At 37.1% G+C, this 17657-nt stretch overlaps 3 protein-coding genes across 3 annotated transcripts; 1 reads left to right on the top strand and 2 right to left on the bottom strand.

The window, feature by feature from the left end:
• Positions 1 to 707: 707 nt before the first annotated feature.
• Positions 708 to 2398, top strand: LOC141621911 (putative pectate lyase 22; the record flags this gene model as incomplete). Its single annotated transcript, XM_074438044.1, has 3 exons — positions 708 to 1378; positions 2036 to 2174; positions 2345 to 2398. Coding segments are annotated over 3 exons (864 nt in total), but the record flags the coding sequence as incomplete, so codon positions are not given.
• A 238-nt stretch (positions 2399 to 2636) lies between these two features.
• Positions 2637 to 6883, bottom strand: LOC141618474 (phosphatidylinositol 4-kinase gamma 3-like). Its single transcript, XM_074435589.1, has 3 exons — positions 6489 to 6883; positions 4046 to 5459; positions 2637 to 3292 (listed from the first exon to the last, which is right to left on the bottom strand). Exons 2-3 carry the CDS (start codon positions 5426 to 5428, stop codon positions 2906 to 2908), a joined length of 1770 nt encoding a protein of 589 aa, XP_074291690.1. The 5' UTR covers positions 5429 to 5459; positions 6489 to 6883; the 3' UTR covers positions 2637 to 2905.
• A 2160-nt stretch (positions 6884 to 9043) lies between these two features.
• Positions 9044 to 16211, bottom strand: LOC141618471 (uncharacterized). Its single transcript, XM_074435587.1, has 5 exons — positions 15246 to 16211; positions 13380 to 13574; positions 12995 to 13024; positions 10754 to 11860; positions 9044 to 10109 (listed from the first exon to the last, which is right to left on the bottom strand). Exons 1-5 carry the CDS (start codon positions 15717 to 15719, stop codon positions 9558 to 9560), a joined length of 2358 nt encoding a protein of 785 aa, XP_074291688.1. The 5' UTR covers positions 15720 to 16211; the 3' UTR covers positions 9044 to 9557.
• Between the last annotated feature and the right edge of the window lie 1446 nt (positions 16212 to 17657).

The raw sequence follows: 17657 nt of genomic DNA, 5'->3' as shown, positions 1-17657 counted from the left end.
GTCCTTAAAACTTGTTTTTGAAGAAAGTTAGTAAAACATTGGTTTTTTTTTTTTTTTTTTTTTTTTTTTTTTTTTTTTTTGTTAATTAGAGGCGTAATGACATCAGTTTTCGTTACAACTTACAATGGTAGTAACGTTTTCAGAAGATATAACTCCGTAGATCTGTAGTTACAAGTTTACCTTCTTTTCTTGTTAATTAATGTAGCTGGATGTTAAGACACACATGGAGTAATTTTAGTCTTTCTCTTAACAAAAGCTTAACATTTGTTAAAACAAAAAAAAAAAAAAAAAAAAAAATTCAATCTTAAGCCACAGTAATTTCCAGTGGCAGTAAATTCTAGTATTTTCACTGCAAATGCAACATATTTTTTACCCAATGAACATAGGAAAAATGAACTTTTTTGTGTTCTTGGTGTTTGTTCTATCTAATATATGTTTCACTTGTCCATCACCAATTCTAGCATTTACGACATCTATACCGCATATCCGAGGACCTGAGCCAAGCGTCTCGCCTGTTCAAGGACCCAAGCTGAGCATTTCTCCAGCTCAAACTCCTAGGCCATGCACATCACCTACTTCGCCACCCGGAGAAGAGTATGAAACCACCATACATATAAGAATATTGTATTTATATTATACGACCCTATTTTATTAGGGTAATTATTACGTGAGACGTTCTCACACTTGTTTCACCCTTAACTTTCTAAATTTGCAGGGATTTAGAATTGTGTAGAAACAATTTGACAGGAAACCCAATCGATGATTGCTGGCGTTATGACCGTCACTGGGCTAAAAACCGACAAGACCTGGCTAAATGCAGCATTGGTTTTGGCAGGAGGGCGAAAGGTGGCTTTAATGGCTCGATCTATGTGGTCACAGACCCGAGGGATGACCGTCATAACCCTCAAGTGGGCACATTGAGGTACGGTGCCATGCAGGATCGACCATTATGGATCGTTTTTGCGAGGGATATGTCGATCAAGCTTGAATACCAATTACAGATTAATTCATTCAAGACGATAGATGGCAGAGGAGCTAAAGTTACCATCTCGTCTAGCGTAAGTACATGCTTAGACATGACAAACGTGACCAATGTAATCATACACGGTCTTCGGGTACATGACTGCTCTGAAGATGGGATGACCGTTACCAACTCGAGCCATATATGGATAGATCATTGCTCATTGTCAAGATGCGGAGATGGGTTGCTCGATGTTGTCCATGGTTCGACAATGGTAACCATATCTAACAACTACTTGACCCATCATAATAAGGTCATGCTCTTGGGGAACAGCGATGAAAATGTAGACGATAAGAAAATGCGAGTTACCGTTGCATTCAACCATTTTGGTGAAGGGCTTAATCAGAGACTTCCAAGGTATTCATACTATTCTTCCCCGTCTCAATCATTTTTTTACCTTTTATATTCATTGTGAGAAGTTTTTATAAAAGAAATCCGGAATTTTAAGGCATTCCGGATCATTAATTCTATTTCAGTTTTCAAAATCGTTTTAATCTTTTCTCTCGATTTAAATTTTAAAGTTTTTATAAAAGAAATCCGGAATTCAATTTTAAAACCGGTAAGTTTACCTTGACTTTGTATTACATTTTCGCTCCCCCTTTTGTTTTCATTTTTCCCTTTTCTATTCGCATTTTGAGGTGTGCGTTCACCCAGGGACGATTATAAAGGATGATTCATGTCAGCCGACCCCAAACCATTTTGGGATTAAGTCTCTGATGTTGTTGTTGTTGTATATTCATTATGAGAAGTATTTTAATCAAAATAAAATAACATTTTAACAAGTTGCTACCTCGGATGAATACTATAGCACATAAGAAAATTTCGGTGTATTCAATTAAGCTAGTTCAGCTACAACTGCATCCGACCCAACATGACGCAGTCGGACATGATTCATCCGAAACAATCCACCATTAGTGCTACCAGAATACCTTAGTTTGACACTCGCTCGCTATAACTCGCAACAAACTCAAATGTGGCTAACAATGTTCTTTTTTTATCAAATGATTTTTTCAGGTGTAGATTTGGTGTTTTCCATATCGTAAATAATCACTACACTCACTGGCTGACATACGCCATTGGTGGAAGCTCAGCTCCAACGATCTATAGCCAAGGCAATAGATTCCTGAACAGTGATGTACTAGCTAGTAAAACGGTAAGCTGATAAGCTTTCATTTCGGTCTCTCAGGGGACTTGCCCCGTGTTGGTTCAACATAATTATCACCTTGTTCTCACCCGAATCAAAATATTGACACTAACGCCCTTGGTTCTATGAAAACTAATGCCACGACAACTTATGACAGGTAACTAAACATATGAATGCAGCAGAAGAGGAATGGAAAACATGGAATTGGAGATCTGAAGGCGATTTACTTTTAAATGGAACACACTTTGATGAATCCGGAAATGAATCAATCACAAAGTATCAAAATGCAAGAAGCTTACCTGCTCTACACGCTTCACTAGTCCCGTTATTGACAAGAGATGCAGGTGTTCTTTTGTGCAAAGTTGGCAAATGCTGCTAAATAAATGTCTCGCCTTCAAATAAACACAAAAATGTAGGAGAAGTTCGAGTTCATTAGCTACTGAAACTTACTAAGATGAAACACAATAATTAGATTCATAGCCATCATTTATTTATTCATATACTTAATACTTGTACCTCATATTATCCAACACAGTCATCTCCGGCAAGAAACATACGAGGTTAACGATATTGTTCCTTGCGAGAGGCGTAACAAGATAGGACTCGAACTTTTAGCATTCTACACAGTTACATAGACTCACTCGACTGCCGTCAAAATATAGGATAGAGAGCCAAGTCTATTTGATTGTTACACGCTATATTTGCATCGTACATACCTGTATCTATAGTCATTTTTACCATCATGGGTTTGGTGAAGGCAGCTCGTCAAGGTGGCGATCCATGAGAGAGGCAACAGCTTCCAGAAATGTGGTTCCGTTAGATCCGGAGTCCATAGCTTCCTCGGCTTCTTGGATGATCAGCTCGATCACAGACTCTTTCTTCAAGGTTTCACGGCACATCATACTTCCAATGGCAAAGGGGGAAAGTCCTCTCTGAGCGCCTTTCTTCAAGAGCATGGTGGAAACTCGAAATAGTCGAGCACAATCAGGTGGTAACTCCCATCCATGGAGTTTCAGGAGCTTAATGTCTTCTTCAACATCAAGGGATTTTATGTATTCGAGGGTCTCAATAGAGTATGGCTGACGGGCTTGAGGCCAATAGAGCCAGTCAAATGTGCAGTCCTCTAACTGCATATTTAGTGATGTATGGGTCAGAAAATCTGTAAGCATCGGCAAATTCGACTTGATGGACACGGGATCCTTGGACAGGGAAAACTCAATTTTTTTTTCCAAATTTCCCGATTTTTTATCACAAATTATAAAATTATTAAAATACATTTACTTAATGGGTTTAAAATTTTCAACAGGATACCATACACAAATTTTCCTAGATCTCATCTACTGCAAGGGCTAGAATCCAACTACTCATGTATGTTGGTATGCATGACTGAAATTTGAATAACTAATTCACAGGATTGAAAGCTCTAAGTTCACGACACCCTTTACAATTTGCAAAGGCCGACAGTTTCCGTATCTAAGAAACACAATGAAGGCTTCAAAGTGTAGGCATACAGGTACTCAGTGTTGTAGTCATGTAGGCTTTCAGTACTAAGGAACCTGAATTTGCTGTGATTGTAGTACGCTCGCAAAAAATTGCTTCCACTCGTATCTCAAGGAATAATACAACAAAATTTTCGACGGAATCACAATTTTGGTGCTACACATGGCAGAATAGGCAGAATATAAACGTGTTCAGTGCCCCTAGTAAGTGAGAACTAGAGAACAGTGAATGTCATCTAACTCCTAATCTAATAAAGATGAGCAATACGAACAATTTGATAGACAAGGTAGAAGCAGACCAATCTGAGAATTTACTTATAAACAAATGAATTGTATTGGCTGATAAATATACAAACAAATAAAGCAAAGGATGAGTCTTACCTTGCTTGGCAGACAGTATCCATGATCGATTGGAATCAGACTGATTTGACCGTCATTATCTCGATTAACCAGGATATTACCAGCATGTCTATCAGCATTGGCCAACCTAATATCCAAAACCGATATCTTATGTACCTCCTCAATAGGAAAAGCACTGGGACCCATCTCCTCGCAACTCCCAATGTTCTTCATATACATCTGTAATGACCCAATCTTCAAATTTTCAGTGGATCCATCATACCCATCAGGATGATGGAAACTGCCGTGTAAACACTTCACCATAGTAGTAGGCGGGACCCCAGAAAATCCTCTATTAGCATGATATACGGAACGTGGACCAGTCCGAGGATGATCCAAAATGTAAGCTGCAACTTCACGAATAGCACCTTCACCCACATGAGTTCCCTTCTTCAGTCCCTCGCCATCCTTTGACTCTGGTAAACCATTTGGGTTGTTCATGGCCATTGGCTCCTCGTCCACAGGCTTGAATACAGAGATATATTCTTGACCAGAAGAATCGAACATGAAATAAGCTCCTCCACAGCCCTCGGAAGACCTCACTGGCTGATTACCTCCATACAACCCACTAAAAGTAGTTCTAATTAGATGTCTAACTACTAGTGGAAGCTCAATCTTAGGGTTAATAGTCAACGGTTCTAAAATTAAATCTCTACAGATGTGCTTAGAGAGCGAACCCATAGGATTATCAGGTTGCATCTCCCATCGGCGCACACCCTTCTCTTCTCCATTAGCTTCTTTTGCATTTGGATCAGAAGCCAAAATCCACAATTCGAAATCATTGTCAACAGGCTTAGCTCTGACTTTGGCAGACTTTCGAACCAGTAAGTGAATGACGGAATCATTGTTTCTACAATACTTCTTAATTTGGCATTGATCCTGGAGCTCCTCTCCATCACAAATCAATTCTTGATCTTTTAGGTCAAGCAGGTCATTGCCTTTCTCGGCAATCTGCTTCTTCAAGTACCCAACATTTCGACTCCTCTCAACGTGGAATTCAAATTCCTTCCCACACACAGTCTTGACAGTAATAGCCTGCAGATCTGATAGGCGGAGGACCAAATGCAGAACAGTCCCATCAGCTAACCCGTATTCCCAAACCCGGGAATTGTTCCGAGCTAGTTCTCGCCCATCAAAAACCAGCTTCTGATTCTTTATAAAGAAGCCTTTACGGTTTTGAATCCTCAGCTTCACAGAAGCAACAGTTTCAGACCCCAGTACACGAATTGGAACAACTGATCCACCCACTGTCAAGTATATTCGGATCGATTCATCTACCAAACATCCATGTTGGCCCAAAAGAAAGCTCCTAATGGTCAATGCATCATTGGAAATTGGACTAAGAGCAACACTTGCCATCGACATTCTGAACCAAATTGTTCAAAACCCTCCCTACCTACAGCCACACAACACAAAGATTTCACACACTAGCCATCACATCACAATAAATTTAGCCTTATTTTCATCTCAAGATAACATGCTAATCTTAAGAGCACATGTTAAAATTACTTGAAATTTACGACAATAACTTCATTAAAAATGAAAACTTGATTACCTATTTCATTTTTCCAAGATATTTATTGCCAAACCTTCCTCTGAAATAACTTTATACGGTTTTTCGAACATGTGCGCTTAGGACACTTGTTGAGAAAAAGTTTACTGTTAACTTCATTACACCGACCAGGATTACACTATCACCTAGCAGAATCTAACTATCACGTTTCTTCGCATAATTCTGAATACATGACTGATTTCTAACTAAACCTAATTCCGAAAAATCTAAGGAAAGAAATTCAGTTAATCACATATTTCAATAACTGATCATCAGTAACTTATCCTGTTTCATTTCTTACATACAAAAACTAATCTTTAACTTGTTACTCCCTTTGTTTCTTTCATTTATTCACCCGTTTCTTTGATTCTTTCCAAACAATGAATTTCCGAAACACAATTAAAATCACTCTTAGGTACAATAATAATACTACTCAAAGCAGAAGGAGTTCATAGTCCTATATTAACATTTCAAACGAGACTCGAAGAAATATCAAAGAATATGATAATTCCTCAACAGACAACAAACGCAAACTAATTATCTCCTTCATTTCTCTACTTACACATAGAAAATCATCATTTCACCAATATACCAGAAAATCAATCACTTTGACAACTAAAACCGCAATAATTGCTCAAATCATTGCAAAATTTAAACATATTTCACAAATTCAATCATATACACAACGCGCTTCCACTTCGGTAATCATACATTCATTTCGGCGACTAATCAAACAAATATAACACAAAACACTAAAATGCGAAACTAAAACTCGCAAAATTACTCAAATCACACATAAATTCAACAACAAAAACACGATCAAAGCAAAAAAAAAAAAAAAACAGTAAAATGTAAATAATTGAATCAACATACCAAGGGAAAAGATAGCAAGACGAAGCTCGAAGTCGAGAACCTGAAAAATTCAACTAAATCAACAAAAAACAACAAATTAATCAAATCAATTTGTTACAAACATGATGAAATCGATTCAATCCTAGTGTTACATCTCCTTGATCGTGCGTTCAACGGTACAATTTTCTCACCGGAAACCCTAATTTCCGGAGAAATTACGAGGAGAGAGAAAAAAAATTGGGGAAAACAGTGAGAGAGTGAGTGAGAGCGAAGAAAAAAAATGGAAGCTCTGAAGAAGAAGACAGTTATGGTGATCATAGGATGGTATTTATAGTAATGGGACCCACTTGTATTATTGTTGATTGGATTTAATTACTTTTTTTTTTCGTTTTTAGAATAGTTTAGTGGCATTTTCTGGAAGGTTTTTAAACGATGCTTACCGCCTTTTAAACGTCTTTCCTTTTCGATTTGCACGATTTTTTTTTTTTAAGACTAGAGATAAAAAAATGAGTTGATTAGGTGAACGAGGCAAAAAGTAGAATGTTTGTGGAATAATAAACTCTTATTTTATCTATTTATATAAAATAGTATTAAATTCGTTTTATACTTATTACGGATATGATTGTTCTATGGGAGATTATCGGTTGGGTTTGTGCTCTTTGAGGTTAATTAAACTTAATTAGTTATAAGAAGATGTTTGGACTCAGTAGAGTTGAAAAATGGAGATATAAAATGTAAAACGGAAATGTTATGTATATATAATGGCTTTATTTGAATTTTATTCTGACATTGATGAGATTTTAACTCTAACGTCAAATTGGGATCAATTCATATTTTAGAAAATGGAGAGTAAAAATTGATTGATACTCGTATATCATTGGTGGCTTGGTGCGTATTAATAAGTTGATCTTTTATTGCAAAGCAATGTTGGTGTGAATGTATGATTTGTTAGAAACTTTTTTTGTGATAATTTCTTAAGGACTTAGCATGTGTATAGTTAAAATTTAAAAGTAACTATTAACTTCAATTAGTAATCATAATATATTATTCATGACATTGAAGATTGACATTCTTATTGGATTAAGTTGTGCATTTAACTTTGTATTTTTCTATATTGATGAGGAATTTATAATTACTTTTAACAGTGTTTTAACAGTGTAAACGTACGTGATAACCTGTAAATTACGCATATTAATTAATCACGTTTTTTTTACCAAGGTGACAAGTTCAGAGTAAAACAAAAAATTTCCGAGTCAACATTTTTATATTAATTAGAATTAGTTGATTTAGATGTGCTTTGTGAGATTTATTTCCTCCGTTCGATCAATTGTTATTTTTTGGTTTTGGCACAAATACCAAAAAAAGAGAAGAGTGTTAATTATTAAATGACAAGTGGACCAAATTGTGTGAGAATGATTAAATTGATAATCAAGTTTATTCTTAAAATAGAAATGATAATAATTGATTGAGAATAATAAATGACCGGACAGAGAGAGTACAATTTTGGGATGATCAAACAACTTTGGTAGGTAGCCCTTCACTCAAAAACCTCACTCAAGCTACCATGAAAAGCAACAAATGTTGAGTCAAATAGCCAAATGGAGAAATAATCATGGGAGATGAAAAGAGGTGTACAAAAGGTATGAAATGAAGAGAAGAGAAGGTTCATGGTGTTTAGGATGTAGGAAGCATATCCCCTTAGACTCCTCTCCTCCTTAGGATCATTACTTCTTGTCCATACTTTGTATTTCATTCATGGGGGTTCTATGTTGAGACTTTTACTCTTTTTATTGGATCACACATTTTTTGTAAAAAGCATTGATTCAAACTTCTTGGGATCTTCTTACAAGTCAAGGACTAAGCATAATGGTTGTCATTATTAGGGCTTAGAATGATCTTGACTTATCCTTTTATCATATCCACTTTTGTGGCATTTGTTTTGAATTCCTGAATACTTGTGTAAAATAGTTTTATATAAGTTATAGATATTTTTAGGACGCTTATAATGCCAGAGTAAGAATCTTTAATGCCACGAATTGTATGAGTGCATCAATTAATTACCACTTGCAATTCCTTAGTAAGATGTTCGTGGCGTTATAACTTTAGCCAGTGACATTATAAATTCCCTATTTCTATTACCCTTACCAATCAATATGGTTGTGTTAGATCCATTTTACTCCGTATATTATCTTTATGTAAAATTGTCTTACACAAGACTAACCGTTTTGGATTATGAGGTCTTTCAACTTTTAGAGTTTCGATGATGTATCTATAGCCCAAGACCAAAATTTCAATCCAAACTGAAGATCGATCATCGATGTGTTATTGAACCTATTCCTCAATGGCTCAAGACCGAACTTTTCTATCCAAAGTGAGTAGATCAATCAATGTGTAGCTTAATGTATTTTCAGCCTAGATACGAACTCTTCGGTTTAGCTCATTAATCCGAGCAAGATTTGGACCGATACACAACCCTAAATGTTATAATGCCGAAATATTTAGAGATACGCTCTTCACTGGATTGGTAATGCTTCAAAAGTTGCATACAATGCAGAACTATTTACAAACACCGAGTCTAACTTGCGACGGTCACAAGCTTATGACGCCACACACCCAATTTAAATAATATTAAAAAGGAAAGGTAACAAACACTTAGCAGTATGAATTACAGAAAAGGCTTTCGCTAAGAGGCAAAACATTATTAAAGGGAAAGCATTACAAGAAGGAGAAGTAACCTCTTAGCTTATGATCTTATTCTGTTCTACAAGAGAAAGGTTTCTATTTTAAGGCACAACAAATATGGGGATCTTCCCCTGAAATGTGTGGAGTATCCTCGAACCACCATTTTTATGTGACATCAGACCAACTCATTAACCCTACGCGACTATATGAGGAATTGAGTTGGTCTCACATGTGAATTTTGTTGAACCCAAACTAACCGTTCCCAGCAGAATGTCTCGATAATAACACACCTGAAACGTAGAAAATCCCAACACAACCAAACTGATCTTGCCCCCAAACTAGCTCGATCTGTACCAGATACGAATGAGTGAATCACCTGTTTGTCACGTCTATGAGTTTGAAGCTCTTTTACAGGTTTCTTTCTATGAATTCCCAGATTCTCTCTTCCATGTACATTCTGTCTCTCAGTCGTCGAGGCATATGGCGCTCATCTGGAAAAACAAGCAGCTCATACGTTTTACTGGCTGCCACAAGAGCATTCACGAGCCGAGCAGTATGTCTGAAGTGCACGTTTTCATCGATCATTCCGTGGACTATCAGCAGCTTCCCTTTGACATTGGCAACATGGTGCATGACCGAGCCAAACTCGTAGCCAGTTGGGTTTTTTGATGGCAATCCCATGTACTTCTCGGTATAAAACGTGTCATAACCATCCCAAGAAGTTACCGGGGCCCCCGCAACTGCACAACGGAACACGTCTGGGAACCGGGATAATGCCATTGCTGATAGGTATCCACCATAGCTCCACCCATATAGTCCGACTCGACCAGGTTTGGTTAGCCCTTGTTTGATGAGCCACTCGACCCCTGCCACCTGGTCCTCCGCATCTAAGCGGCCAAAACTGTGTTTGACGGCACCCTCGAATCTCAATCCACGCCTAGATGATCCTCTGTTGTCTAACTGCAGCGAGCAAAAGCAAAAAGGGGTCACTCCAAGAGAAAATATATACTGCAGTTTTCATTTAGTACAGTGTAAATGCGCAGGGTAAGGGAGGTCGCGTATAAAATTACTCGCTGTAGTTCTCTAGAATTGCCCATTTTCCAGTTTTATCCCATTATTAGAATTGTTCCATTTCTATATTAGGCATGTTTTGTTAAGGTGCCTAGTTGAAAGCAAAGAATTCCCTACCTTGTTCCTAAGACCTACCATACAGACGCATTTCATAATAATTGTGCCCAAACAGAATGGTCATTTCCACAGAACTATAGGGAATAATTTCTAAAAAATCTTCTCACATCACAAGCATTCTCTAAGATATCACAATTAACAATAGTCGGAATATCACCTATATTTAGGAAAAGCAAATAGACTAGGGCTTTATTTTCTCCTAATAGTAATTGAGCCTCTAAAGCTAATATAATCAGCATATATTCTGTACGTTTGAGTACATTAGGTAGCACTTGGCTCCTGCCAGCCCATTGATTGATCAGTAAATGATAATAGTTCAGGTCAAAAGTTCAAATCCGATTCTACATGAAAATAAGTTATTATGATACAGAGGAAGTATTAACAGCATCAGAGGCAAGTTAGGTATGAAAACTGACCTTGAATACCAAGATGCCCTTGTTCCTCAAATACTGAGCTCTCATGTCAACTGTACCAATCCAAGAGTCGGACACAAGCTGCACACCCGGACCACCGTAGACACTAACCATAGTTTTGTATGGTGGAGGTCCAAATCTTGTTTCATCAGGTTTATACAAGGCAGCATACAATACAGTCCCATCATGTGCACTAACTGACACTAATTCCGGGGGTTCAAGCTTAAGCTTCTTAGCTCTTGGAACACCCGATGGTTGGTCAAATAGTGTAGTGATTAAACTTCCGTCATGTAAAGAGCACAAGCAAACTTTGGGCGGCGAAGTTAGAGAATCATGGATGTCAATGAAACTCTGCATTTGATGATCGAGCACAACATTATGTTTTCCGTTGCCGAGGGTCAATCTCACCGGAGAATGTGGGTGGGCTGTACTTGGCAACAATGGAACACGGTAGAGGTTAGATTCTAAGGCGCCATTTTGTGTGCCAGTGAAGTACACAAGCCCAGACGCTTCATTAACTCCAGCAATCTGTTCAACCATCCAATCACCTTCAGTTAATGGTCCTAAACAATTCCCGTCTAAATCATGCAAGTACAGATGTCTAAATCCCGTCTTCTCGCTAGCCCAGAGAAAGCCCCCGGAACTCCCATTTGGGATTTTGTCAAGCGGTGTGAAACAGTCATGCAGATTGATCCAGGTTTCGTGTTCTTCGACCAATATAACTTTCCTTTGGCCTGTCTTAACATCAAATCTCAGAATTTTTAATTTAGTATGATCTCGATTCAGTGTTTGTGCAGTCAGTATGTTTCCGGGCATCCAGGTTACTCTAGCCAGATATTCCTCTTCACTGTATAAACCATCTTTGTCCCCACAGAAAAGATCCATCCATGTGATCGGACCTCCGGCAATAGACACGACACCAAGCTTCACTTTCACATTCGAAGCTCCTGTAAAGGGGTATGCATGATCTTCTTGAGCGTCTGGGCCTACTGAACTTTTACCTTGATGCATAATTCTGAAGAGTGGAATCTCTGTTGAATCAACTTGTGTGAATGCAATGAACTTGCTGTCCAGTGACCACCAATATCCATTTTTGCGGTCCATTTCCTCCTACAAATTGTACAAAAGAAGATTTGATATTTAAAAACTCAACCCCGGTTAGTACTACCTATAAGGGATCCACCATCGTCTCCATTTGACTTTGGAGGGTTAAAAAATGTCAACTTCAACCGATAAGTTCTCACAAAATACGCCGGTTACAGCTATTTAGAAATGATAACAATAGTTTGTTTCTTTCTTACAAGTTCATACCATCTAATGTATGATGATGTCTTGTATCGGCTTCTTCCAATACTATACATCTCGGCGATACGATCAGCCGATATTTTAAACCATGGCTCCTTCTACTATATTATTGTCATAAAATGACGGATATTGTTGCTGAACTATGGTTTTGGGTAAAACTACACTCATGATAACTTTAAAGGCATCAACCTCATACTACTCCTCGTCTAAATGTTTGAAGTAGGTGTTAGAAAATTTGTGAGACAACGTTATATAATCCTTCATCGCAATGTTGCTCATTCTTTTGTGCTGACTGCTGAGGTTAATTGGATTACGTAAAGAGAATTGGATATGCACATGTTCGACTATAGTTTCCCCTACAATAAACTTCACAGCTTAAGTAATACAAAAAAAATAAAAAAATTAGGGCAATGTGTGAAGTTAGCAATCTTTTGGTGCATTTGGATCAACTACTGTTCATGTATAATAAACTTCATGATTTAAGTAACAGAAAAAAGGGGGGGTTGTTATAGAGTGAGTGAAGTTAGCCGCCTATCTTTTGGTGCATTAGGTTGGAGCGCAATCTCATACTTTCTCAGGAATAGGCATGCTCTAAATTATATGTGGGAAAGGTCATATTTAGCTTCTTTGTGGACTAAGGCTGAGGTGCTTTTCAGGGTATTTCATTAAGCTAATTCAATGAAATTGGAATTCTTCGTAATTAATTGCAACCGGGAATACCTTGTCCTATATTCCTGATTCATGGCATTAATAATCTTTTTACTAGATAAAAATAAGAAAAAAACTTGGTGCAAGAGGTACTGAAGATATACGCTATTATTCTCAAATCTAAGTTATTTTTATCTAACGAGTTTAGTTGTCAACCCTCACATATGGAACAATTATCAGAAATGACAAGTTCAAGTAAGAATAAACTAAAGAGAGGCACTGGAAAATTACCTGGGCGATGTATTCTGCTAGACCATGTGTCTGCAACAAAGAAAAAAAGCAGCTTTACATCCAGCCAGAGGAGGAAGATCTCAAAGAATATAAAAAATCAGCGGCATATCTATGTTCACCTTAGATTAGCAAGCCATTTAACGTCCTAAATTAGAGATTTATAAAGGAGTAAGAACATAGTATAGTTGCTTGAATATCTATCTTTGACAACTAAAGCCACAATCACGAAGCAAAGATTCAAATAAAAGTTTGGAATCCATTTGAGTCTAAGTAAGATACTGCCTACGAAAAATGATCTTTGAAATCCTTTCCACAGTTTTTTCTATGAATTAATGAACAGAATTTTACGTAACTTAAGCATCTATAAGAGATGTCAGAATCTTACTAGCGTGTTTCCCTTGGCACCAGATGTTAATTGTTTCTCTTTGTTGTACAGGAGATCGAGAACATGCACCTCGTAGTTTCTTACAAAAGAAAGCATACAACCATCTGGAGAGAGATGTGGGTCAATAACTGGTGATGCGGGAGTGCTTTCGAGCTTACGATCAATTTTTGAAGAAGAAAGATCATACATATAGACCTGTAAATCATGAGAAGATTATAAGTATCGATATAATTTTAAATTTATCACTAATATCTTCTAATCTATGTAAAGATATAATATTAAACTTATCACATTTGTTTTATCAAAACAGAAGTTGTAAACGACTTATATTGTAAAACAATAGCGGTACAACTACCAAAGTCAAAGAAGATAATATAAGTGAGATGGAGTACTTCATATCCTTCACAAGCTTAAAAAGTCTTTCTCCTTTATTTTACAGGAAGAAGACTAGAGCCCGGTTGAATTTTTGCTGGGCCCGCCAACCTACAGGCCACAGCTCTATAACAAAGCAGTAACATCCTCACGAAAGGCATAACCTCTCGATCAGTTATGCAGAAACCATCATGCAGGATGTATGAAAATGAACAAAAATGAGCATAAAATTTAGGACACAGACATCCAAGGTGGTAAGTGCTGCCTTTGATTGATTGACCTACGTGTAAGAATTGTGAACTGTGAAGGCTAAGACATACTCTTCCCTACTCTATGGGAAAGAGACACTATTTCATTAAAGGTTGCCATAAAAGCATTAGAAATAGAAACAATTGTTGCAGCTAGATACTAAAGAAGACGATTTCTTAAGTTCGTTGAGAAAGAGGCAAAGAAACCTAAGATATGGTTACCAACCAAACATATGCATGAGCAATGGAGACTTAACGCAGGGTACAATCAATAGTTACGACCGAATGAGGCATAAAACGATTCTCAAGAAAGGCCATTACCAAATTTATCAGGCAATAGAGCACAGAAAAGGGGAAAAGTGAATACTATATTATTCATTTAAGATATAGATACTGCTTACTGCTCGATAATATTTTAAAGCCTGTTGATCGTCTCAAATTTAATCACGTAAATAAGAAAAGTGAACGACATTTTAACCACTCAGACATAAACACTACTTATCACTGTTACAAGTCACATTTCAGTGATTTCACAATAAAATTCACTGTCAAAGATAAAAAATTTACATCTCTTCAAAATCGGATACTCTCTCTGCCACTGCCAATAGTTTATGTTGGCTATGGAATCGTTTTCTTTTCGATTTATGTAAGCATGATCAAGTACACAAGAACTCCAGGAGTCCCACCACACAAAACATGCCTAAAAAACACTTCATATTGACATTGGATAACTTTAATCGCTTCATACATACTTGACATTGACGAATACAAATTTAAGCTCTACCATTGATTCACTACATAATCGCAAGCATGAATACAAATTTAAGCTCTATATGCAATGACAATGATGAATACAAATTTACGCTCTATGCTACAACACCACTCAATACAAATACCATTGATCCACTACATAATCTCAAGCATGAATACAAATTAAAGCTCTATGCTACAATGCCATTCAATACAAGTACCATTGATTCACTACATAATTGCAAGCATGAATACAAATTTAAGCTTCTATGCAACAATGCCACTTACTCCCTCCGTCCCAATCATTTGTTTATCGTTGATAAAATACCCTCACAAAGAATATAAAAGGTAAACAAGTGACTGGGACCAAGGGAGTACTACAATCTACAAATACCATTGATTCACCAAAGTGATGCATCAAAACTTCCATCAAAAAACAAACAAGCACAATGCAAAGTAGCTAAAATCAAAAGGAAAGCGGAATTGGAATACAAACCCCATCAGGCAAAGGAACCATAATCAATTTCTTCTTAGAAGAAGCCATCTTAACCCATTCATACCGCGTAACGCCTAAACCTCGTTCCCTAGCTCTCTCCCTCCTCAACTTCTCCTCTTCAGAAATATTACTTTCATCAAGCCCACCATCAACAGGACTAAAAACAAGATCATGCTTACCATTTTCCCTATTAAAACAATAAACTTTCCTACTTAAACTATGATCAGGACTAAATAAATAAGCAATCATATTATCATCAGGACTATAACTAATTGAAATTGGTGCAATATATCCAGGTAAAGGGTATTGCACAATTTCATCAATTGGGAAAAATGAAGAACAATCATCATTAATATCATTCAATTTCTGATTAATCATAGTATTATTATCAGTAATAACAGGCATTATTAATGAATTTGATCTAGAACGTTTAAGGGTTTTTCTTGTTTCAGGGTTTGCTTCAACAGAGTGCATTACAGAAACATTACTGCAGTAATGATGCAACTAATACAATCAAAATATATAAAAAGATTGAATCTTTGAAGAATTTATGATATGGGTTTTTTGTAATTTGATATTGGAAGTTGTAAAGATTGAAAATTTAGGGTTTTATCAATCAAATTGGGGGAAATATTGTGATTTTTGATTGAATGTTTGAGAAATTGGGAATTGGGATTGATGAAAGGGGTGAAAGATTGAGTTAAATTGTGATTGTGATGTTAATTGGAATTAATGATGGACTTTGTATGTGAATTAGGGATTAAACAGTGATTTGATTTGATTGATTTGGAAATGGAATCAAATTGGATTTAGATTTGGAGAATCCCAGGTAACTTGTAAAGCTTGAAAAAAGCTTTTTAAAAGTTGAGTGATAATTACAATTTTTTAATAGTTCAGTCAATGGTTATCTTCTCCTTAAATTCCTTTCATTCTTAACAAGTGTGTTAAACTTTGTTTGGTGTGGGGACGTGCTAAATCCCGCATACAATTTTACTAAATTCCACACATTTTTTCGTCTTTTTCCAAATTTACCCCTTTTATTTCTTACCCTAATTCCTCACCCTCACCCAGGAAAAAATCAAAAACTAAAAAAAAAAAACCTCCAACACCCACCAGCCAACAACCTCTCCCTCTCCCTCACCCCTACCACCGCCGACCAGTCCTCACCGCCTTATTCCCGCGCCGATCTCCGCTCCCCGCTCCCATACCCGCAACGATCACCCTCTCCGTACCATGTTTGTTGCCTCGACTCAGCCGCAATCGTCATTCAATCCACCTTCAGCCGCGACGAAGGTATTAGATCGACGGCGAGGCTAGGATGGAGTTGGCGCCGATAGTGGCGGGAGGTTGGCGTCGAGGGCAAGAGGTTGGTGCTGGTGGAAGGTGATTGGGACTGTGGGAAGGGCTGTCGGGATTAGGAATTGTGTGTGTGTTTTTTTTAAAAAAAAAATAAAGGGTAGTGGCGGAAAAAACCAGTAAAATGTGTTGGATCGAATAAAATGGCGTGTTGGATTTAGCAATTACGTTGGTGTTAGACTGTTAGGCAATTTGATAAAATTATCTGAAAAGATATCAGAAACCTGAAAAGGTATTTGAAAACTGAAAAAGGTAACTAAAACCTGTAAATGTAACTGAAAATTATGAGCTGAAATAGGAATTGATTATATTAAAAAAAAAAAAAAAAAAATTGACAAACTAACTAAAAAGGTAGCTTATTTTGGTAAGGGACGTGCTTTTTCATATACGGATTTTACTCTTTCACATATGTATTTTACAATTTTACCCTTATCATTCTTTTCCCTAACCCATTTTTTTTCTTCCTTTCACCACCAACACCGCTCTGATCTGAAATTTTCCGTTCACCATCGATCAATTATGATTGAAAGAACGAAATATTAACAATGAATAAGGAAAAAAAAAACAAGAAATCAAAAATCAAAAATCAAAAATAACAAAATAAGAAGGTCTAATTATTAATTAATATAATTATATTAGTACTAAACACAAACTAAAAAAAGAAACTAAACTATCCCCACATTCCCACGACAAACTCACAAACCCCCTTCCAAGCTAACCACCACCTGGCTACCGCCACGTTCCCAGTCGACCACCCTCTTCCCAGATGACGACCACTCTTCAGTCTTCACACAACACAACTCTGACCACCGTGCACCACCGGACATGACGACTTCTTCTCCTCCGTCACGCAGCACCACCACAGACCCTCACCCGTGACTCTCCCACCACACTCGCACCACTCTGACCTCCGTGCACCACCCTAACGACCAGCCCATCCGACAAGGCATCACCACTAATCATAAATGCTAACTTCAAACTATAATAAACAAATAAAGCATTAATAAATTAAATAAAATTCATTCAAACTGATAGGCTATCGCACACCTATGCAAA

Source organism: Silene latifolia, chromosome X, assembly GCF_048544455.1.
Source record: "Silene latifolia isolate original U9 population chromosome X, ASM4854445v1, whole genome shotgun sequence".
In the NCBI taxonomy this organism is placed as follows: domain Eukaryota; kingdom Viridiplantae; phylum Streptophyta; class Magnoliopsida; order Caryophyllales; family Caryophyllaceae; genus Silene; species Silene latifolia.
The sequence above is the reverse complement of the archived record's forward strand: the minus strand, read 5'-3'. Positions and strand labels throughout refer to the sequence as shown.